This window comes from Bos taurus, chromosome 29 (genome assembly GCF_002263795.3).
Source record: "Bos taurus isolate L1 Dominette 01449 registration number 42190680 breed Hereford chromosome 29, ARS-UCD2.0, whole genome shotgun sequence".
NCBI lineage: Eukaryota > Metazoa > Chordata > Mammalia > Artiodactyla > Bovidae > Bos > Bos taurus.
The window spans coordinates 47,459,934-47,482,488 of NC_037356.1; the positions used below are offsets into that span (position 1 = coordinate 47,459,934).

At 53.6% G+C, this 22,555-nt stretch overlaps 1 protein-coding gene across 10 annotated transcripts in view; it reads left to right on the plus strand.

Annotated features, from left to right (window-relative positions):
* PPFIA1 (PTPRF interacting protein alpha 1) overlaps positions 1–22,555 on the plus strand; it is a 76,919-nt gene that overhangs the window by 38,815 nt on the left and 15,549 nt on the right. For 9 of the 10 annotated variants that reach the window (XM_024986953.2, XM_024986954.2, XM_024986956.2 and 6 more), the window contains 9 exons: positions 2,177–2,308; positions 3,478–3,540; positions 4,490–4,569; positions 6,752–6,887; positions 9,553–9,776; positions 11,497–11,728; positions 16,744–16,895; positions 17,576–17,748; positions 18,073–18,166. In XM_024986953.2, the coding sequence (XP_024842721.1) occupies positions 2,177–2,308; positions 3,478–3,540; positions 4,490–4,569; positions 6,752–6,887; positions 9,553–9,776; positions 11,497–11,728; positions 16,744–16,895; positions 17,576–17,748; positions 18,073–18,166 (1,286 nt within the window). Of the gene's footprint in view, positions 1–2,176; positions 2,309–3,477; positions 3,541–4,489; positions 4,570–6,751; positions 6,888–9,552; positions 9,777–11,496; positions 11,729–13,862; positions 13,893–16,743; positions 16,896–17,575; positions 17,749–18,072; positions 18,167–22,555 lie in introns of all 10 variants that reach the window. The other variant, XM_059882746.1, reaches the window with a different exon arrangement.

The window sequence follows — 22,555 nt, forward strand, 5'->3', positions numbered from 1 at the left end:
CACGGTGACGTGGACCACCCATGAAATGGAAGGGTGTCCCAGGTCCAGCCTCAGGCGTCGGTGCTATCCCCACCACACCTGTGTTCTTGGGCCTGGCCTGCAGAGCCTCAGAGGCGGGCTCCCAGGGGGAATTGGTTCTGACTCCCATCATGAGACCCGCGGTGAGGTGCCCTCCCCGCCTCGGCAGGGAGCTCAACGTCTCCCGATCAGGGGTGCTCTTCCTTACTTTCAGAACTGCTGCTCGAGGCTGTTGAGATCGGGATGCTCTTTATGACTAAGCCAATTCAAAGTCAACTTTTATTTTGCTTTAAAAGTATTTGAATGCCGATGCCTTAATGTGGAATCTGTGACAGGTTTTATTTTCTTGGGCTCAAAAATCACTGCAGACAGTGACTGCAGCCATGAGATTAAAAAATGCTTGCTCCTTGGAAAGCTATAACAAACCTAGACAGCATATTAAAAAGTAGAAATATCACTTTGCTGACAAAGGTCCATATAGTCAAAGCTATCTTTTTTTTACAGTAGTCATATACGGATGTGAGAGTTGGACCATAAAGAAGACTGAATGCTGAAGAACTGATGCTTTTGAATTGTGTTGTTGGAGAAGGCTCTGTTTTAACAGAAAATAATATGTTTTTTAATTTGTTATGATGGAAAACTTCAAACACGCCCAAAAGTGGAAGGAGCAGTATAATAAATACCCGTGACCTATCAGTTAGCTTCAGCCATTTCCAACACAGGGCCAGCCTCAAACATATCATTCTTTTGTCTTCTTTCCATTTTTTTTTTTATACAGTAGGTCCTAAAACAGCTTTTTTTCAAACCATGAAATTGATGTTCATTTTATAAAACACAGACTTGCCCACTTTGTTTTCACATTTAAAAATTGCTTGAGGTAATTACTTCTAGTTTTTTAATATGAATTATCATAGCTGGGAAAGATTGAAGGCAGGAAGAGAGTGGATGACAGAGGATGAGATGGTGGGATGGCATCACCAACTCAATGGACATGAATTTGAGCAAGTTCTGGGAGTTGGTGATGGGCAGGGAAGCCTGGCATGCTGCAGTGCATGGGGTTACACAGTCAGACAAGACTGAGCAACTGAACTGAACTGAATATGAATTATCGTTGGAAGAAAAGCTGTGACCAACCTAGACAGCATGTTGAAAAGCAGAGACATGACTTTGCCGTCAAAGGTCCACCTAGTTAAAGCTATGGTTTTTCCAGTAGTCATGTGTGGATGTGAGACTTGGACCATAAAGAAGGCTGAGTGCCAAAGAATTGATGCTTTTGAACTGCGGTATCGGAGAAGACTCTTGAGAGTCCCCTGGACTTCATGGAGATCAAACCAATCAATCCTAAAGGAAATCAGTCCTGAACATTCATTGGAAGGACTGATGCTAAAGCTGAAGCTCCAATACTTTGGCCAATATTTTTTCCAATACCTGATGCGAAGAACTGACTCACTGGAAAAGACCCTGATGCTGGGAAAGATTGAGGGCAGGAGAAGGTACGACAGAGGATGAGACGGTTGGATGGCATCACCGACTCAGTGGATGTGAGTTTGAGCAACCTCTGGGGAGTAGTGAAGGGCAGGGAAGCCTGGCATGCTGCAGTCCATGGAGTCACGAAGAGTGAGACACAACTGAGCGACTGAACAACAGCAGTCATTACAAAGAAGTCAAGTGATGTCGGAAGTAAAGAAACGTGAAAGTCTATCTCCACTCTCCTTTTTCCAAAATGAATTTTCTCACCTTTTGCTTTATAAATTGAATTCATTTCACCCCCTTAATCCAGACTCAGGCTTCTGTTTACATATTGGGAAATTCCTCCACCAACATGTGTGTAAGCTGATCCCCTTTAAAGTCTGCTTGATTCTGAGTGTAAATCTGCTTGCTCCCCAAGCCCCTCCGACAGGTGATGGCTGGTGACAGTAAGGTCCCCAGGTGCTCTGCCAAACAAGCGTTGGGAGTGACCTTTGACCAGTGAAGTCCCTGCCTCCCTCTGCACCTGCCTGTCTGCTCTGGTGATGCTCGAGCCCACCAGAGGTGGCCGTGGGAGGGGGCCGCCTCGGGAACCGGGGCACAGGCCGCTCACGTCGCGGCTCCCCGGTGCTTTTACAATAATGACCGTGCTTGTGCTTGACGTTGATGAGTTTTTGTTTTCCTGTTTTAGGCAAGGCAGAGAGAAAAAATGAATGAAGAACACAATAAACGCCTATCAGATACCGTGGATAAGCTTCTGTCCGAGTCAAACGAGAGGCTTCAGCTCCATCTGAAGGAGAGAATGGCTGCTCTGGAGGATAAGGTGAGCCGGCCCCGCAGCTGCTTTACCAAGAGGCGTCTGACCCGGCCTGGCCTGGTTTGTGGGGGGAGCCGCGGGGAATCTCCAGGACAGGAGTTGGAAAGCTGTTCCCATAGAGGGCCCCACAGTGAGTGTCTTTATTGGGTACGAATAATTGAGTAGCAGTTATTTCACGCTACTCAGTAAGCGTGATGGCATCCATAGGCAGTGTGTAAAGGAACAGACATAGCCGTGTGCCCAGGTCCACCCTCACCCCTTCGTTTCTTTCTTAGAAGTTTATTTCTGGGGCTTTCCTGGCGGTCCGGTGGTTGAGAGTCTGCCTTGCAAGCTCAGGGATGCAGGTTCGATCCCTGTTTGGGGAGCTAAGATCCCGCGTGTCGCGGGGTGAGCACGACAAAGGAACCCCGCGTGATGCAGCCGAGGCCCGACGCGGCCGCATCAATAAGTTTAGTTCAGTAGCTTTTATATAACGTGATAGAAAAGATTGAATTAGCTAAAAGAAAGCATTCTCATATTCCAACTCCAGCCTTCTCTCTTTTCATTTGCTTTGGGAAATGTCTGAGAACCTCCATCAGAGCAGCTCAGTGGGCAACACTCTGGTTCAGGTTCGGTGGAAACCTGTCCCAGCTGCACCAGTGCCCTAAAGACAAGGCCCAGCACCTTCCCTGAGGTCAGCGCTTGGGCAACGCTTGTCTGAGAGAGACCAGTGGTCACTACGAGTTCTGCGGCACGTTTTCCCCCACAAAACCCAAGATGACACACACACCTCACTAGAGTCCACACAGGGAAGGCCCCTCACTTCACCCTGACCTGTGGGCCGGCCCTGAGGTGGGGATAGTTTTGTCTTGGGTTTGAAGTTTGCATGTGAAACCTGCACCAACTTCCTGAGTGATCACTGAACTGCAAAAGCTGAAAGCAAGTTTAAAGCAGTTTCACTTACCCCAAGGAGCTGGCCTCCTTGTATCTAGAAGATCAGTCCGGGAAGAAGATTGTCTGTGTACAAGTCAGTGTTAAAAGTTGTCATCTGGCCTTGTGCTAGCACTTCACGCTGGGCGTGAGGCCCACCACGCATCCCGAGGGGCTTTATGCTTTCAGACAGAAGTGTAGCTGCCCCGCGGTCCACGCGGCATCTGTAAGAATTGATACTAAAGCACTCCTTGTATCTTTTTCAGAATTCTCTCCTTCGGGAAGTTGAAAATGTGAAAAAGCAATTAGAAGAAATGCAAAACGACAAGGTACTTGAATGTCTGAATCGTTCAGAAGTTTGTTAAGAGCCGAATTGAGCTGGAATTCATCTGGACTACTGCAGATGCTTAGTGGAAGTCGAGTTACATTTTCTTTACGGCTCGTCCACTGCTGCATCGTGTACAGCGTTTCTGGTTTTGAACGTTGAATGTATTTGCATTATAGGTGGATTTAGAGTGTGTGGCCATCCTGTGTGGATCAGAATCCTGAATAGTCCTTTCCGGGTTCACTCGAAAGCTGAACAAAGCATGAGCCTTTCACGTGGACAGTACTGTCTGTCAGAAAGATAATACGAACCACGTACACAGTCTAAAATATCCTAAAATCGAACGGGCTACTTTATGTTCTGTTTTTCACCGTGGGTCTTGAAATCTCCTGTGTGATTCCCACACCGAGCTTTGCACCGGCCTGTCTCGCACTCCGTGGCTGCACGAGGCACGTGACTGCCGTGGCCTACAGCACAGAGCTGCCGGGTTGAGTTGAGTGACCCGCAAGCTTGACCCATGTGACTTGTTTTACCAGTGAGGAAGTGAAGTGGGGTGCAGAGGAATGAGTGTGAGGAATGCCTGGGAGTGAGTGTGAGCTCCGTGGAGATGGTTTAAAGCAATGAGAGGAGCGAGGGCAACAGAGTGAGTCCTGCCCCCCCAACCCCCGCCCCAAGTCAGCTTCTCTCTGACGTCATTGCTGGTGATGGCTTGCCACGTTTCCTCCAGAAGCTTTTCTACACCTGAGATGGAACTTCCTCCTCATTATGGTTTATGAGGTTTAACATTGTTCTGAGAGTTTATACTTGCTATGGGACTCTTAGGGAACATTTTCTCAGAATTAGAATGTTGGGAGTTGATACCTACTCACGTAACCTGTTCTGCACATTTTGGTGCAAGTCATTTTACATCCGGAAAGCAAGCGCTGCAGGCTGTGTCATTTGCTGTTTCGTAGGACCAGCTGATTCTAAACCTGGAGACCCTGAGAGCCGAACTGGACCAGACGAGGCTGCGAGGGGCTCCCCTCCACCAAGGGTAGGCTGCTCCCCCGGGCAGCTCCCCTCAGTGCTGTCGAGCGTGACAAGGGCCCGTCTGGCGTGTGGACAGTATGACTGGGTGTTGCTCATGGTCGCACCTCAAGGAGCCTGTAGCTTCGTGGCCAGCGAGAGGGAAGAGACAAGCATCGTTCCTTAGGGTTGAACTTGGTACCAGGGAAAGTGGTGGTCACACTATTGACAACACTCAAAACCACAGGCAGAGGTTTGGAAGTGGGGACCGACCAGTTGATGTTTGGGTGTATTCATTTGAGGGGCCTGACAGACTGTGGCACTGATGTTTCTGAAGAGTCGCAGAAGGTTAGTGACCTGTAGTCTTTTTTACGTGAATGGAGACTGAGACGTGACTTGCTGTTGGCCGCAGTGGGAGGAATCACCTGGCTTGTGAATGAGACGAGCAGATTACTGAGCATCCTGATTTTTTCTTACTCCTGTTATAGGGGCAGTAATTCTTACTAAGTATTTAGATTTTTCTTTGGCTTCTTCATGGAAAATGGTCACAAGTGAGAGTTAAATTTTAGCAAAGGTTATTAAAGTGCTTAACTGGTGACATTCATTCATCTATAGGAAGTTGACTTCTGTTTGAATCCTGACTTAGGAGGCTGTTTGGAGCCCACACGCGTATTTCTGCATTTGTGTGCTTAGGGGATCCTAACGGTCCAGGGCCCCCGCCCAGCCTTCTTCTGGAGAAAAGGGATATCATTGCAAACAAAGACAGAGCCAGAAACTGGCCCTGTGTCTGCAACCACGGCGGGTGGAGTTCAAGGGGAGCACGTGCCCTGCGGGACGGATGGGGGACATGGCCGGCCTTGCCCACAGAGCTCCTCCAGGGTGAGGGCCTGGTGCTGTCAGGGGGAAACCCCCTGCTCCCGGGGTGGACGAGGCGAGTGTGAGGAGAACTGTGCGGACAGTGGAGGAAGAGGAGGTGGACACGGCCTCCTGCTCTCGGGGCTTTGGGTAACGAGGAGGGCGCTGGTGCTGGGACCCGAAGGCCTGCGCGGTTGGGAGTTCAGAGGGAGAAGCCTGGTCACCAGTCCCCTGCGTGTCAGTGAGAGAGAGAGACGAGAAGAGGAGGCAGGCGCGGGGCAGGAGGGGCCACTGTCCTCTGAAGATGGGGGCCTGCAGAGGCTGGGCGAGGGAGGGGTGTCTCCAGGAGGCAGCTCTTGAGGGGTCAGTGACTCGGTGGCAAAGGTGGGGCCTCAGGGCCCGGCTTGCAGGCAGGGCAGGCTGGCTTGGGGGCGGGGGCGGGGTGGTCGGGGTAGTGGGGACTGAAGCCTGGCTCGGGGGCAGGGCGGGCTCAGTGTATTTGGCAGGACCTCCCAGTGGAATTGCTCACCTTGTCTCTGAGACCTTCTCCCGGAGGAAAGAGCCTCGGGTGAGGAGGGGGAGAGCGATGGAGGCTGCACTCCACGAGGGGACTGGGAGGTGATGGTGGGGGGGTGACCCAACCCGGAGGCGTTTGTGGCCTTCAGAGGACCCGCGAGTGTGCACAGTCCCAAGCAGGACTGTGTTGTAGCTTCCACCCGCTTCCCAAGTGTGCTGCGGTAGGAGTTGAGCAGAGAAAGGAGCGGGTCCATTAGGAGGGAGGGGAGATGGGAGGGAAGCAGGTGTGGCTTGGGGAGATTCCAGACTTGCGTCTCCTGGGAAACACCTGTGCGGCTCAGCTCCGAGCTGTGGGTCTGAGGGCTGTGTGCCATGGGCTGTCTGAGGCGCTGTGAGAAGTGCTGAGAGCGGTGCAGACAGTGTTCCAGGGAGACAGATGATTGTGGTCCGTGGACGTCATGCGGGAGATGGAGGGCAGAGCAGGCACGGGTCGGAGGTGGTGTGGGTGCCCAGGAGCCAGCGGAGCAGGTGCAGACCCGCCCCAGGACCTGAGGGCAGGCTCCACGGGGGACCGAGGCCCCGAACGCTGGGCAGCCAGCCATACCCTCGCCTTAGCACTGCCTTCTCCACGGGAGCTTCCCAGCTGGCGGCGCTGAGACCTGAGTATTCGCAGGGCAGCGGGCGGCCTGCTGCTGCTGTTGGAGCCAGGAGGGCAGAGCCCACCCCGGGGCCCCCTTTTCTGTGAAATTGCTAATTTTCCAAATCGACAGGCTCTGGCTTGACTGACAGAGTGAGCTCTCTTTTCTCCTAACATCATTCTTCTTTCCCGTGTGTTCCAGCCGACCACACCTGGGCAGTGTCCCGGACTTCAGGTTCCCTGTGGCTGACGGGCCAGCAGACTCCTTCAGCGGCGCAGCGGTCCTGCGGCGCCCCCAGAAAGGCCGGCTGGCAGCGCTGCGCGACGAGCCGTCCAAGGCGAGGACCCCCCCGCCCCCCGCCCCCCGCCCGTCCCTGGTGGGCACTTTGTGAGGCCTCTGCCCCCTCACACTGTGGTCCTGACGTGGTTTTGGAACCAAGTGTTGATAGATTGCTTTACGTCTTCCCATTTTTGTTTTTCTGACTCAGAGTTTACTTTTAAGGCTTTTTTTTTTTTTTTAAAGAACCAATTGATAACGTGTGGCTTCCTGTGAGGCCCGGCACAGTACTAATTAGCACAGTTTTGAAATCATCCTATGAGTGAATGGATCCACACATGCCTCATGTTTTAGTGAGAAGATTCTTGTTGGAAGTTTCAGTTCAGTTCAGTCGCTCAGTCGTGTCCGACTCTTTGCGACCCCATGAATCGAAGCACGCCAGGCCTCCCTGTCCATCACCAACTCCCGGAGTTCACTCAGACTCACGTCCATCGAGTCGGTGATGCCATTCAGCCATCTCATCCTCTGTCGTCCCCTTCTCCTCCTGCCCCCAATCCCTCCCAGCATCAGAGTCTTTTCCAATGAGTCAACTCTTCACATGAGGTGGCCAAAGTACTGGAGTTTCAGCTTCAGCATCGTTCCCTCCAGAGAAATCCCAGGGCTGATCCCCTTCAGAGTGGACTGGTTTGAGCACCTTCACGTTTTCGCCTTGTTCGTGGCGTGTGTTTTTTCATGTCTCTGTGTTCTGAGCTCCCACATTCAGTGGGCAGCTAGTGTAGGCCACACATTGTTGGAACTAGGACCCCAGCAGGGACTTAAAATCCGTGTGCGTTCTTCATCCACTGCTACGTGACGAATCACTGCAGAGCTTAGTGACTCCACAGGGAGCAGCTCACAGTCCCCAGTGCCTGACTCAGGGCCTCCTGAGGGCGCTGACACGGGAAGGCCCCCCGGGGCTGGATGGTAGGCTTTCGGACTCACCTGGCTGCTGGGGACAGGCCCGGGTCCCTGCCGTGTGGACCTATTCAAGGCCTGGCTTTCCTCGGAACACCCTCTGAGAGCGAGAGCGCGGGGTGTAGCCCAGGGCCTTTCACACCCCGGTCTCGAGGCCGCACACCTTCACTTCTGTTCGTGAGAGTGAGGTGCGAAGTCCTGTGTCACTCGGGCTGAGCAGGAGTTGCACCCTCTGCCTCTTGAAAGGAGGAGGATGGAAGAATTTGTGGGCCCCTTTCTAAACCCACGCAGCCTGAAGGACAGTAATGAGCAGGGAAAGGAGACCAGAGTGTCCGAGTTGTCCGAGGTGGGGGGGATGATCGTGTGTGAACAGGGTGGCCGGCGAGGTGACACCAGGAGGGTGACCTTGAACCAGAGACACAGGCAGGAAGAGAAGTAGCCACTCGGAGACAGATAAAGGGTCGAGTCAACCAGTGGGGACAAGGGAGAGAGCGGGCTGCGTCAGGGAGGACCCGGGCTCAGGCCTGAGCAGCTCAAGGCCGGAGCCTGTTTCCTGCGGTGAGGAGGGCTGCCGGGCAGGAGCTCAGAGCTGGGCCTCTGCCCTGTGGAGGTGGACGGGCCTGTCCAGGGGACATGATGGTCAGCAGCTGAGTGTTCCAGCCTGCATCCGGGAGAGGACTCACTCAATGCAAGGTGGACTGGGGTTGCGGGCATGCCGATGGCATTTAAAGGCATGAACACGATTAAGTCACCAGGCGGGTTCCAGTGGAGAGAGGTGGGGTGCAAGGGTAGAGCCGGGGGCGCCCCACTTCCCGAGGCTCAGTAGGGTGCAGGGGGCTCAGGAGGAGCCCCCAGGAGGGCGGGGCCTGGAGCCCAGGGAGAGACGTGCTGGGCAGGTGGGGGGGAGGCTTGCTAACGTGGGGTCCTCAGAGCCCCCGGGAGTGCCCTGTGGGGTGGGCACACCGCCTGCTTGCAGAGACTGGGCGGGGAGGGGGACAGTAGAGGCCGCTCCTGGGGAGCTCTCAGAGACCCACGGTGGGCGCTGCAGGGAGCCCTGGAGGAGGAATCTGCTGGTTCCCGTGTGTGATTTTAAGGCAGGAGAAGGGAGAGGACGTGCTGCCCGGGCTGATGGGGGTGAACCTGTAGGCAGAGAAGGGTGTGAGCTGTGGGAGGGGGCAGGCGGCACGGGGCCCAGCAGGCACTCTCCGTGTGTCCCTGATGACAGAGCCGCCTTGCGGTGTGAGGGGCCGTCCCCCAGGACAGCCCAAGTGCCTGCGCCCCTGGAGGAGAGCGCGGGGGCTGGCCCTCCTGTCCCCCGGCAGCCCCCACTCACCCCTGTCTGTGCATGCTCAGAGCAGCCTGGAAACAGAGGGCTGGGAACCCGCGAGGACTGCACTCACCAGTGATGACCGCCGAGGTGGTCGGCGGCTGCGGAGCTGAAGGATGTCTTTTTCTTCCTTTCCTGCAGCCTGGCTGATGGATGTATTTTTTTAATTTTCGGTTTTTGTCTCTGACTCCATCAGCCCATCCTTGTGAATAACCTCATAGGATTGCCTCCTGTCCACACTAAGACCTGAATGTCACCAGGCCGTCTAAGAACTGGATTCTCCTCCTGCCCGTTTCTTGAGTACTGCTCGCTTAAGAGATGGCAGTGTCTCATGAGCATGGCCTGCTTATCCACAGTCAGGGCTTCCATGTAACTTGGGTTCCGTCCCTGATTCCCGTGAGCTGCCCTGAACGTCGCTGACGAGCTGTGGTCCTCTCGTGCACAGGTGCAGACGCTGAACGAGCAGGACTGGGAGCGCGCGCAGCAGGCCAGCGTGCTGGCCAACGTGGCCCAGGCGTTCGAGAGCGACGTGGACGTGTCTGATGGCGAGGGCGACAGGGACGCCCTCTTTAGCTCGGCCGCTCTGCTGTCGCCCAGCGGGCAGGCTGATGCCCAGACTCTGGCCATGATGCTTCAAGAGCAGCTGGACGCCATCAACAAAGAGATCCGGTGGGTGTGCCCGAAACTCGGCTCCTCTGAGGACCTGTCTTGTCCTCAGAGAAGTCTGGGTGTTCCACAGGAAGAAAACTGACCTCAGGTCTGCTTCAAGAGTTTTCGGTTCCGAGATTGCCCTTGATTATAGAGCTTGGTCAGCCGGGGTGTTCTGTTCATGGTGTGGTGGCAGCACTCTGGGGGGGTCGTGGGGTGCCCCTCCACCCACTCTGAGCCCCAAGGTGGGCGAGGTGCCGAGGCAATGTCCCCTGCGGCCCATGCTCCCTCCTGCGTCCCTCAGTGCCCCCCACGTTCTGGTGAAAAGCCACCTGGAACAGAAAGCTGGGGTCTGGGGGGTTGGCAGATTGCCACTCGGATCTGCATCTTCCTTTCTAGGTTAACACAGTGTGAAAACTGGCTCGTTGTAGGACAGTGGTCCACGGACATGTGCTTGAGTTTTTCTCATCAGTGTATTTAAGGTGTTTTCTTTAGACGCCATCTTGGCAGTTATAACAATTTACAAAACAGGGTAGACTCCAAAGGCCTGCCTCGTGGTGAGAAGGGGGCCTCGGGTCTGGGTGCAGCCGGGTGGCTGGGGGCCCTGAGGCCTACCCGGTGCCACACAGCCGTGCCCCCGTCCCCAGTGTGTGTTCAGAGTGGCCGCAGGCCGGTGAGCCTGCGCGGGACCTGGCAGAGCTGCTGCTCAGATGGTGCTTGTCATGCCAGCCCAGGCCGAGATGCCCGATCCTGTCGGCCGAGTGCAGGGGGCACGGGGGAAGGGCAGGGGATGAGTGGCCAACCAGCAGATGCAGGTGGTGCCACCTGCGCTTCTGACGCCGTGGATGGACTGCTCGTGGGCCGCGCTGGAGCACAGACGGACTCAGAGAGATGTCTTCCCCGTCCCCACAGGAAATATGGAACGGTTATGTATTAATATTTTTACGGCATATTGTCAGGTGAAAGTGATTTTCCCTTATGCAACAAGTTGATTTGATGTAAGTGGTAAATTCTGTCCATCAACTTATCATCAACAGTGAAAAACTTTCAGGATGTATAAGTAGAAATGAAACTGGAGAGGTTACAACCTGTAAGAACCTTGTATTTTAATATGAAAATCATTTTATTTGCATAATCGAGTATTTAAACTGCTGTATAAAATCATCCGCAACACATTAGGGGAGAAGAGCAGAAACCGTGAATCGTAGGTTAATGCAGCACAATTGACGTGAATCCAGAGAACTCAGTCAAGTGATGCATTTGTCCAAATACAACTTTAAAAAAAGAGATCAACTCAGCCCTTCATCTGGTCTGGAGACTTGTGTTTAGGAACTCCAGCTTGTTCGTGAATTGCTGTTTTGATTATCAGAGTTCCTGATTCCCAGTGGAAAAAACTTGAGGTGCCGACATGCATCTCTGCCCTGAGATCAGGGAAGGTAAAGGTTGTCAACTTCAGGTATCTCCTCACAGGGAGAGAGTCGCCACCCAGGCCCTGTCAGAATGTTAGAGTAAAGAAGGAAAATCAAACGTGAATGAACAGGGGCCCCTTTGTAAGGCTCAGTGATAAGCTATTCTAAGTTAGACAATATTCAAAAGAGGCAAGGTTGAACCTTTTTGCTGAGATCTTAATTGAGCAACTTTCTGGAATTTGCTAATCGTGACAGTATGCAAGCCCCAAATTTGTTGTCCAGATACGTTCCTCTGCTGACAAAGGCAGGTGACGGGTTTTGCTCTATTTTAGGTTGATCCAAGAGGAAAAGGAGAACACGGAGCAGCGGGCGGAGGAGATCGAGAGCAGGGTGGGCAGCGGGAGCTTAGACAGCCTTGGTCGTTTTAGATCAATGAGCTCCATTCCCCCGTATCCCGCCTCCTCGCTGGCTGGCTCCTCCCCGCCCAGCAGCGGGCGCTCCACGCCCCGAAGGATGCCACACAGTCCGGCGAGGGAAGTAGACCGGCTGGGCATCATGACTCTGGTACGTGTCTGCCTCCTCCCTGCCACGTCCCTCCCCCAGCAGCCTGGTTTTCCTTTCTTTGTTTTTTTGTTTTTTCTCTTTTTACCCAGAAGAAAATCAGGTACATTTTTGCTACGCTCAGAGGTCTGAGATTTTTAAAACTGGCTAGTCTTTAATCATTCCGTAATTGCACAGCGACAAATTAGTCTTGGTATTTGGACCACTGGCTTAGCACGTCATCAGCCAGAGCCTGCCTCTGTAAGGTTGGGCCTGGCCTGTGCTGGGCACAGCAGCTGCAGGGAAGTTTCTGTTCTCAGGGAGCCGACAGCTTCGTGAAAGTAACCATAGGCAGCTCTCATGGCGTGGGAAAGCCGTGCAGCACGTTTTCCACTGCGGATGCCTGGCTGCAGGGTGCAGGGCCTGCGGTGGGAACAAAACCGAGAATCTGCACCGGCCTGCCTGCTGATGGACCTGGCCGTGCGCTCAGGCCAGCTCTGCCTGTGAAACCAGGTTAAAAGCCCGGTGCCCCAGGGCCCCAGGGAAGACGTCGAGCTGCCTCACTTTCCCGAGTCTAAAAACAGGATGACGCCCTCGGGCTTTTGGTGACAGAGTGTGCGGCTCTGTTGCGGCTTTCTTCGTGTTTAGCTGAGGTTTTCCGAGTGCGTTGCTGTTTACCCCGTGAATCACGTGTACAGCACTCTGCTTTGTAACTTCACCTGTAGTTATCACTTTTCTCTGTTACCACCCATCTCATGTTAGCCGCATTGTTAGCCAGCGTATAATTACATTAACTGTGAATCCTTTTAATTTAATTTAATTTTAGCAGCACATGAAGTGGCAACTAGTCCATCTTGTGGTCTTTTGACACTGTTTTTATGATTTGCATCATTGGCTAGTTAGTTGATATTTACAATTCTTTGACGATTTCACTGTGGTTTCATGCTTGATTTCTGTCCGAGTGTTTGTAAAAGAACAGTTCTGTGTATGCTTTCCTTGTTGTTGGAGTTCTCTGACGGTGTGTCTGCTTTCATCATCGGTGTTGATTTCCTGTCTCATCCCGTTGTCTGTTGAGTCATCGTCAGTCCAGACCCCAGCCTCCCGCCCCCCGCCCCCGAGTCTGTAGTTACCCGTCCATCTCCCTCCCGTCCCCCCGCTTGCTCTGGTCACGGCAGTGCTGTGGTCCACAGCGTGTGTCCCCTCAGTGGGGTTTCTGCTCTGTCTTCATGTCTCACTAAACAGTGTTCTTCACCCATAGCAGGAAGTTTGAACCAGTGTATCACTGTACAGTCACAGCATAGTGTAGATGCGTTGTGCACTACGTAACGTGGAATTCATGCATGAGACTGCTCGCATAAGGAGGTGGCCCTCCAAGCGTAGCAGTAACAGACTCCTGCCACAGCGGCCTTTCAGTGCTGTGTTTGTATGTAAGCCTGTAAACCTCATCCTTTCAGTGCTGTGTTTGTATTTAAGCCTGTAAACCTCATCCTTTCAGTGCTGTGTTTGTATTTAAGCCCCTAAACCTCATCAGCTTTTGCACGGTTAACGTCTCTACTGGACTCTTACAAAGCACCTTCTATGGTTCACGAAACGTGGAGCCTGCACCTGCTTATGCTAGCTTTCATTCTTACATATTTTCCCAGGGAATCTGCTTTAATAAATTTATTTTGAGAAGTTTTAAATCAAATTCTATGTCAGGATTTTACGTTAATGTTCAATAGGTGGTTAGATTTGTTCAGTGTTAAAATAGGTATTATGGTAACTTCCTCCTTATCAGTTAAATTACTAATTTAAAGTATAACATGTTTTTTATTAAGGAAAACTAACTTACAGAGAAGTTTGGCTGAGAATAGACAACTGTTAAGGCCTTTTGTGGTACAGAATGCTGTGCTTTAATAAATCATGATGTTGTAATAGAATTGTATCTTCCTGAGAAATAATTTATAGTGTTTCTCTAGTAAATCTTGAATAGATTATTTAACTTCTGTGGTCAAAAAAAATGTTCTGTTTCCAGTCACGCGCTCTCTAACTCTTCACCTCGTTACATGTTTGCTGGCATTTTTGCTTTACTGTATTTGCCTATACTGATTCTTGAATTTTTAGCTTCAAAGTCACAGTAAATCTGGTTTCTCTTCATTTCTTTGCATGCATCTGTCAGCCTAGTGATTTAAGGAAGCATCGTCGAAAGGTAAACTAATTTAGTAATTTGGCTTTAGTCTCCCTGTGAAGCATTAAAGAGTCCTTATCGCTTAATGTGCATGAACACCGTGTGGTTATGTCCTGGTGAATAATTGACGTTTTAATGGTGGTGATGAAACACCCACCACTGAAAATGTGCTGATGGTTCTGTTGGAAATAGGTCATTCGCTGGGACAGTTGTAACAGTTTGCCTCTCTCCCACTTGTTTGCCTTCTGATCATCTCATGCTTGTTCATAATAGACATAGTATTATTTATTATTTTTTAAATGTTCTTTACTTATTTTTTCTGGCCATGCTGCACAGCTTATGGGACCTTAGTTCCCCAACCAGGGATCAGACCGGCGTCCCCGCAGTGAACGTGCCAGGTCCTAACCTCTGGGCCACCGTGGCATTTCCGCTCAGTGTTTTTTAAAAGAAATGACTGAATCAGAGCCATAGATGTTAGATTTGGGGGAAGCCAGTTCAATGACGGTGGGTAGCAGTGTGCAGGAGACTCTGCACCAGGCCCCGTGTCCATTGCTCTCCCTGTCTGTCATCTAATCCTGCAGACACCAGGCGAGGTCCAGGCTGCTGCTGTCCCCATCAGCAGACATGGACACTGAGGCAGAGAGGCCGGGCACCCTGCCCAGGCTCACACACCCAGCAACTCAGTGCGAACTGGTCTGATCAGAGCCTGGACCCTGAACCATGGTGCCGCCCACTCGCTCTCCTCCCGAGGCTCCTTTCTCCATCACGGCATCCCTGATGGAGGGAGCCTCGGGGGAGCTCAGGGCCTCTCCCCTCGGGTCACTTGGATGAGCCCCGTTGTTGAAGTACACTGCCCCGAGGGCTGGCCTTCCTGTCCCTCTCCTGCTCCCAGCCCGCTGACCGAGCACTCCTGGGCCTTCCCGCAGGACTGGGGTGGCCACGCTCCAGTTGAGGCAGCTCAGTGCCCGGGAGCCCTTCTGCTGGGCACAGCAGAGCAGTGCCGTCCCCTCGGGGTTGGTGACCTGGGTGTGCCGCTCGCCCGCTCTGTGGCCTGCTTTGCCCTCCTGTTCAGTGAGGACACGGCACTGCCCATCCTGGCCACGTGGGCACCAGTGGGGTGGCTCCCGTCCTGGGGGAGGGCGGCCAGGCTGCGGACCCAGAGGCCTTCCTCGGGAGGAGGCCGGGGGAAGCGCTGGCCGCGGGCCCCAACTCTGAGGCAGGTGTCTGTCTCCATCGAGTCCACAGTCAGCCCAGGCGTGTCACTTCTCTGCTCTGTTCTCTCTTGTTTTCTGGGTTTTATAAATGCTTATTTTAACTTGAATTTGAGATTGATCCCTGTTCAGTTCCACGTGGATAATTTCTAGCCTTTGTAGCCTTCTATTGTCTTAGGGTTGTTGTTGGAGCTCAGGGGAGGGTGCCCAGTTTATCCAGCTGCTGTTAAATGAGTTCGGCAGGATTTTGCACTAAGTCACTGTGTTGTCACCAAGCTCCTGTGGGGCTGCACGGGATCAGTGTTCTTTACAGAACCCACTAAAAAAGGCACAGGTTAGTTGGTTAAAACAGTGCACTTGTTGTGTATGAAAACGCTTGCCATGCCTGTTCCCTCAAACCTCCCCTGGCTTAGTCACACACCCACGTGTATCAGTGAGACCTGCCTGGACCCTGAGGGCTTCATCTGTTCCCCACACTGTTGCCCCCACCGTCTTTCCTGTCCCCACACCCAGGACCAGCGGAGAAGCTGGGAGTCCAGGAGAGAGCATTTTTTTTTTTATTAGTTGATTTTTTAATTGAAGGATAATTGCTTTACAGCATTTTGTTCTTTTCTGTCAAACCTCAACGTGAATCAGCCGTAAGGCACACATGTATCCCCATCTCCCTCCCCATCCCACCCCTCTAGGTTGATACAAGATCATCTCTTAATTAGACCTAGGGGTGCTTTCGGAGAAGGCAGTGGCACCCCACTCCAGTACTTTTGCCGGGAAAATCCTATGGTCGGAGGAGCCTGGTTGGCTGCAGTCCATGGGGTTGCTAAGAGTCGGACACGACTGAGCGACTTCACTTTCACTTTTCACTTTCATGCCTTGGAGAAGGAAATGGCAACCCACTCCAGTGTTCTTGCCTGGAGAATCTCAGGGACGGGGGAGCCTGGTGGGCTGCCGTCTGTGGGGTCACACAGAGTCGGACACGACTGAAGTGACTTAGCAGCAGCAGCAGGGGCGCTTTATGTAAACCACAGTGAGCGAATTACACTCGAACTGCGTGTAAGCACTTCAGTGGGCAGCCCCCAGTCTGTATGTTACCGAGAAATACAAGCCAGGCACATGGTGTTCGCATGGAGGGGTTAGGCACCTTTTCCGTGTTTCACTCGTCGTCATGGGCTGCGTTAACCTGCGCATCACTCAAGATGATCTTGGGGGGGTGGTACAAGCTGTTTCCTTTTTTCCTTCAAACAGAAAGGTCTGGGTGGCTTTGTTGAGAGGTATCTTACTCTCGCCAGTGGTCTTTCTGAGCTGCATCTGGTGATGAGCACCGTCCTCTTCATCAGGGCAGTTCATGCCACGCAGGGCTCATGGTGCCGGTGTGGCTCTGCTGTCCTGCCCAGCGGGGCTGTCCGCTCGCTGGATTCCAGGGAGGCTCCCATCCGCGGTCTCTGCACTCAGTTGGGGGCTCCCGCTGCCCCACGGCCCCACTTGGCTTGACCAAGACAGTCCTTTAAGATGGTATTAAGCTAGAACAAGGCTTTTTTTTTGTACTTGGCAGAAAGCACATCTAATAGGTTTTCTAAAACGTTTCTGGTTATAATGTTAAAGCCTGTGTGATCGCCTTTTTCAACACAGCCCATTGTTACCCGTTTTACGCTTACCTCCCTCAGCTGCCAGCTTCCCGGGAAGAGGTACGAGATGACAAGACCACCATCAAATGTGAAACCTCGCCCCCCGCCTCGCCGCGCTCCCTTCGGCTGGACCGGCTGCACCCGGGGCCGCTGCACGCAGCCAGCCACGAGGACATCAGGGACGCCCGCAAGTACGCGTCCCGGAAGGGCCGGAAGGGCGGTTTAAAGGCGTCCCACGGGGCTCGGCGCCTGTTTGTAGTGAGCTTCAGGTGCCGGGGGGAGGAGCTCAGTGGCCTCAGTGATGTTAGAAAACCTCCGTCTCTACGGATTGACTGCTGGGGGAACTTTCTTCCTGCTCTTGCCAGAGGTCTGCCCAGCCCGGGGCGCGTTCTGGCGGTGACGGCTCCGTGCCTCTTGGATGTGCTCTTGAGGTCCCTCCCTTTCCCTCAAGGGTCTCCTCTCAGGAGCCTGTCGCCCCTGTGACTGTCACTGTCCACATTCAGACCGCCGCCTGCCGAGCTCCCGGTCGCCCTGTGGAAGGCAGGGGTCGCTTGCCTTCTCCAGGAGCCTTGTCACCCACCAAGCGGTGACCCTGAGGGAGGGTCGGGGCGCCCTCTGCCCCAGCTGGTCTCGAGTCGAGGCCTCCTTGGGGGAGAGCTCGAGTCAGGGAGTCTCAGCTTCCCGGGGCGATTGTCTATGTCCGGGAGCCTGCATTGCTCGTGGGGAGTGTGGTTGGTGAAGCAGACTCCACTGTCTGTGCGAGGTTGCGGCGTGGGTGTGGCTGGGAGGCCGGTTCCATCAGTAGCTCGTGTGGAGGCGTGTGTGTGTGTGCACAAGGGCGCTGCTTAACGGGCGTTCTCTCTCCCCGAAGCTCAACGGGCTCTCAGGACGGCCCCGTGAGCAACCCGAGCAGCAGCAACAGCAGCCAGGACTCGCTGCACAAAGCCCCGAAGAAGAAGGGCATCAAGTCCTCCATCGGCCGCTTGTTCGGCAAGAAGGAGAAGGGCCGGCCCGGACACCCCGGCAAGGAGGCGTTGGGGCCCGGTGGGTGCTTCACTGTGGAGGGGAGGGCTGCAGCGTGTCCCTTCCGCGAGGCCCCCCCACGAGGCTCCTGTCACGCACGCTGGGCATCCTCCTGGGAGCAGGAGCGGAGGAGGCCCCTGTCTTCATAGTGGGTCCGTCCACCCCGCGTCATTCAGGGTCTCCCGGGCAGCGGAGCCTGCCGCCCTGGGCTCTTTTCCCCTGTGGTGTCATCCAGTCAGAAAGTCGGCCTCCAGCGCTCTTCGCTCTCCTGCAGCTGGCCACAGAAGCACCTGCCTGGGCCGCGCTGACTCCCCTTCACGTCTCGACCGCTCTGCTTCTTTGCAGCTGGTGTTTCAGAGACGGAAAACTCCTCTCAGGACGCCCTCGGGCTCAGCAAATTGGGAGGACAAGCTGAAAAGAATCGGAAACTTCAGAAAAAGTAAGCTTTTTGTTTCTCGCCGACCTCGCTGAGCAGTTTTCGGTTGTTCCTCATGTTGAACTGTTTACTGATGAATGTGGCATCCCGCTCTGGATGTGTATTACCTTCTGAACGCTGAACCCAAAGCCTTCCTGAAAGTGCACTTTCCAGAGGACTTAGAGCATCTGGGATTCGGGAAGGACTCGCACGCAGGCTTCGGGAGGTTGTCTGACGGGGATGGTTTGGGGGTTACGCCTGAATCCTGGCTCCTCACAAGTGAGCTCTGGGGCGTGGGGAGCTCAGCTTCCTTGCGCCTCAGTGTTCCCGTCTGTGAGGTGGGAGTCATCCTGGTGCGTCCCTCAAGGGCTTTTACGAGCATCTGCTGTGCAGGTACACCTGCGTAGAGGTGACGAGGCGCCTCAAACAGTGCCAGCCCCTGGTGTATGGGTGCCCATGGCTGGGAGTGAGGGTGCCCCGGCGGGGACTCGTCGCCAGCTCTCGGGAGCCCGTGGCTGTGGGCGAGGGCGGCCCGGCGGGGACTCGTCGCCAGCTCTCAGGTTGGCTCCTCACGCCAGCAGGCCGACAGGAAGTCACTGTGTTGCCCTTTTTTCTCTCCTCTGATAGGTTCTGTATTTTTATCTTAAATGGACTGTTTTGTAGTCGTACTGAGTTTTGATTCTGAGCTGTCACGGTTCTGAAGGAGGCAGTAGCAGGGCAGAGCTTCCTGCAGAGGAGCCGGGCATGGCGGTGCCCCCGCGTCGGGCAGGGGTGTGGTGTGAGCTCGTGTCTCTGGGTGCAGACCGTGCTCCGGGCAGCACAGGTTGTGTGTTGAGTGACACCTCCCTGACCAGAGCTCAGGAGGTGACTGAGCCTGTCCCAGTGAGGTGACAGGTGAGCGAGAGGCCTGAGCGCCTTGTAGCCTCGGGTGAGAGTGAGCCTGTGCGTCGGGAGGTGATGGTAGGGTGGGAGTCCTGGGCCTCGAGACGGGGATGCCCCGTGGGCTCTGTGGTCAGGCTGACAGCGGGGACGGCCGTCTGGCTGCCATCGGGCACCTTGAGAACCAGCGCTGGCCTGGACCTTGGCCGGCCCGGAGCCCATGGGGCCCTCCTCCAGAGCCCGTTTGCTGCCAGCCCTGGAGTTGCCTGCTCGTTTTCTTTTGTGAAATGTGCCTCATTTTAGCTCTCTCCTCAGAAACCCCAGTTTCCTTGCCTGAAATAACGTTGGTGAAGTTCCGAGTGAAGTGTCTCTGTGGTTGCTCACGACAGTAGGAAGGGATACTCAGTCTTTGGTTCCTGTAAGTGGAAATTTGAGGAAGCCACTTAACAGCAAAATCTGACATGAATGTTGCTGTGTTTGAACTGCATAAAGATGTTTTAGAATAACTTGGGGTCAGTGTTTTAGGATAACTCGGAGTCATTACCACTTGGTTTTTTGAAACTTAAAATGCAGACTAGGCTTTTTGCCTCCTGGGACCGCGTGACGAAAATTTGTCCTCTGGAATTTGCTGATGTGTTTTATTTCACATCCTCATATTTAACTATCACAGGGACACTGAGTTTGCGGCCCTCTGGTCCTCCCACCCCGCTGCTCCCCAACATTCGTATTTCACGTGTGAGCCAGTGTCACGTCAGTTGGCCAGAACGTGTCACTGTTTCACGCGCTTAGCTTGTCGTTCTCAGGAGGTATGCTTGAGCCCTCGAGAGTATGAGCAGAAAGGTCTGTTGGGTTGTTTTCCCCAGCACGTGATTCAGTTACGTGTGGGGTAGGAGTGTGTGTGTGTGTGCATGTGTGTGTGTGTTGCCTGGTAGGCAGGTTTCCCTGGAGCCGGGTGTCACGGTGAACATCTAAGTGTGTGCGTGTGCGCATACGCGCAAGCGGGTTCTCCTTTGCTCTGTTGCCACGTGTGGCATGGATGTTCTAGGATGTTCTGGTGGCTTCAGAGAACAGTTCAAAGTACAAAGACTTTTCTGGCCACAGTGGGTAATCTCAGTTCTGTCAGTCAACCAGAGACAACACTGACTTCAGGGAAAATGCCATATTTATAAATGTGAAAAAATATTTCGGTTTTCCAGAAAAAACATCATTTGAATATAGTTTAACATTTATAGCATTATAGATGTGAGAATCAGTTTGTTTTTCAAAACTATTTTCTTTCTATTAAGCCCCAGTTTGTCTCAAAGGTATTCTTTTAATTGCTGAATTTACGCAGCCAATATTGCATCCACTTGCAGCGGGTTTTTGAGGGTTGGTGAATCTCACATTTTCACGTTCTGTGGAAACTCCCAGAGAGAGCACGGCGGGCGCAGCAGGCACTGGACATGCTCTGAGGAGTGGAGGCCACGGCTGCCGGGACCGCCCACGACCCTGCGGGTCACTGCAGCGTCCTGGGCGTGCAGGGACTCCCCCAGGCATCACGTACCTCCTGCTCTGAATGCTGTCTTTCCTTTTCCCCTGGTGGACGCTGTCGTGCGCCAGCTCGTGGGGAAGCCGAGTCAGCAGGTCTGCTGAGCTGTGTGTGTCCCGAAGCCTCCCCGTGGGGCTCGCCCCAGCTCCAGGCTCTGAGCTGCACAGCACTGCAGGAGTGGGGCCCGGAGCGGTGTTGGCCAAGGGGAGCCCAGCGATCCCTTGGAAGAGGCGCTGGGCTGGGCACACGGTCAGGCTCAGGAAACAAGGCCACACCTGTTGTCCAGGTGGTGCCACACGTGTAGCGTTGGATGAGCAGGAGCTCAGATGGCCATCTTGTTAGGAAAGACAGGTTGGCCGTGGTGCTCATGTCCTGCTTTAAAGTGCCCGTTGTCGTCCGCACATGGCGTGGCTTTCCCTGCGGCATGGCTTTGTCTCGGGCACGTCTGTTCCCCGTAGAGTTCCCCGTATTTCTGAATGTCTCTCTCCTGTGACTTCAAGGCAAGGACGCAGCCATGTCAGTTTACTGCTAGGGCCGGTGTTTTCATGAGTTGCACTTGGGGCCTCGAATTTGATCCTCGAGGAGGCAGAGGAGGTCCCAGCTCCAGCCCCACCGTGCGGCCCGAGCAGGGTCGTCTCAGCGTTCCGCAGAGCAGGCAGCCCCCCAGGCTCATCTCTCAAGCCGTCTCTGTAAAGCAAGGTTTCAGCTGAGAGTGAGCCAGTGGCAGCAGAGTGATGCACTATCTTATAGCCGAGGAAGGAAATAAACCCCAGCAGACGCCAGGCGAGTCTTCCGTTTGTTTCTGGATGGTGATTGTGGTTGGGACGCGAACTCCTGGCATGTGGTACATGCCTCGTTCCCCTGAGATACGGGAATTTAAAAGTTTGCCTTTTTCAAAAACTCTCCTTGAGCTATTAAGGGGCTTCCCTGGTAGCTCAGATGGTAAAGTGTCTGCCTGCAATGCAGGAAACCTGGGTTTGATCCCTGGGTTGGGAAGAGCCCCTGGAGAAGGAAATGGTAACCCACTCCAGTACTCTTGCCTGGAAAATTCCATGGATGGAGGAGCCTGCTAGGCTACAGTCCATGGCGTCCCAAAAAGTTGGACACGACTGAGTGAATTCACTTTCACTTTCACTTTTTGAGCTATTAAGATACATGTTTGTGTTTTCTGGTATAATTATTCCTAGAAAGTACAATATTTACTATTCTAGGAAACCTAAAGTTGACTTAAAGGAACAGTTACTTGAAATTTTATGTGAAACATTTCGAGCTTTAACCATACGTAGATTTCATGCTGCTGCTGCTAGGTCGCTTCAGTCGTGTCCAACTGTGCGACCCCGGAGACGGCAGCCCACCAGGCTCCCCCATCCCTGGGATTCTCCAGGCAAGAACACTGGAGTGGGTTGCCATTTCCTTCTCCAAAGCATGAAAGTGAAAAGTGAAAGTGAAGTTGCTCAGTTGTGTCTGACTTCTAGCAACACCATAGTCTTAAGTCTGATGTTACTTGAGTATATTGAAAAGCCACTGTGTATCTTTAGGGGATTCCCTAGCAGTCCAGTAGCTAGGACTCTGCACTTCCCCTTGCAGGGGGCCTGGGGTTTGATCCCTTGTTGGAGAACTAGGATCCCACAAGCCAAGCATAGCCAAAAAAGAATAACCAGTGCTTAATTTAGCACATAGCTAATTAGCTGAACAGCAGTGTAGGATAGAAACAGCCCCCTGTCCAGCCCCTCCTCTGCTTGCTGTGTTAGAGTGCCCCCCGTCCAGCCCCTTCCTCGCTTGCTGTGTTAGAGTGTCCCCGTCCAGCCCCTTCCTCACTTGCTGTGTTAGAGTGCCCCCGGCCAGCCCCTTCCTCACTTGCTGTGTTAGAGTGCCCCCCATCCAGCCCCTTCCTCACTTGCTGTGTTAGAGTGCCCCCCATCCAGCCCCTTCCTCGCTTGCTGTGTTAGAGTGCCCCCCATCCAGCCCCTTCCTCACTTGCTGTGTTAGAGTGCCCCCATCCAGCC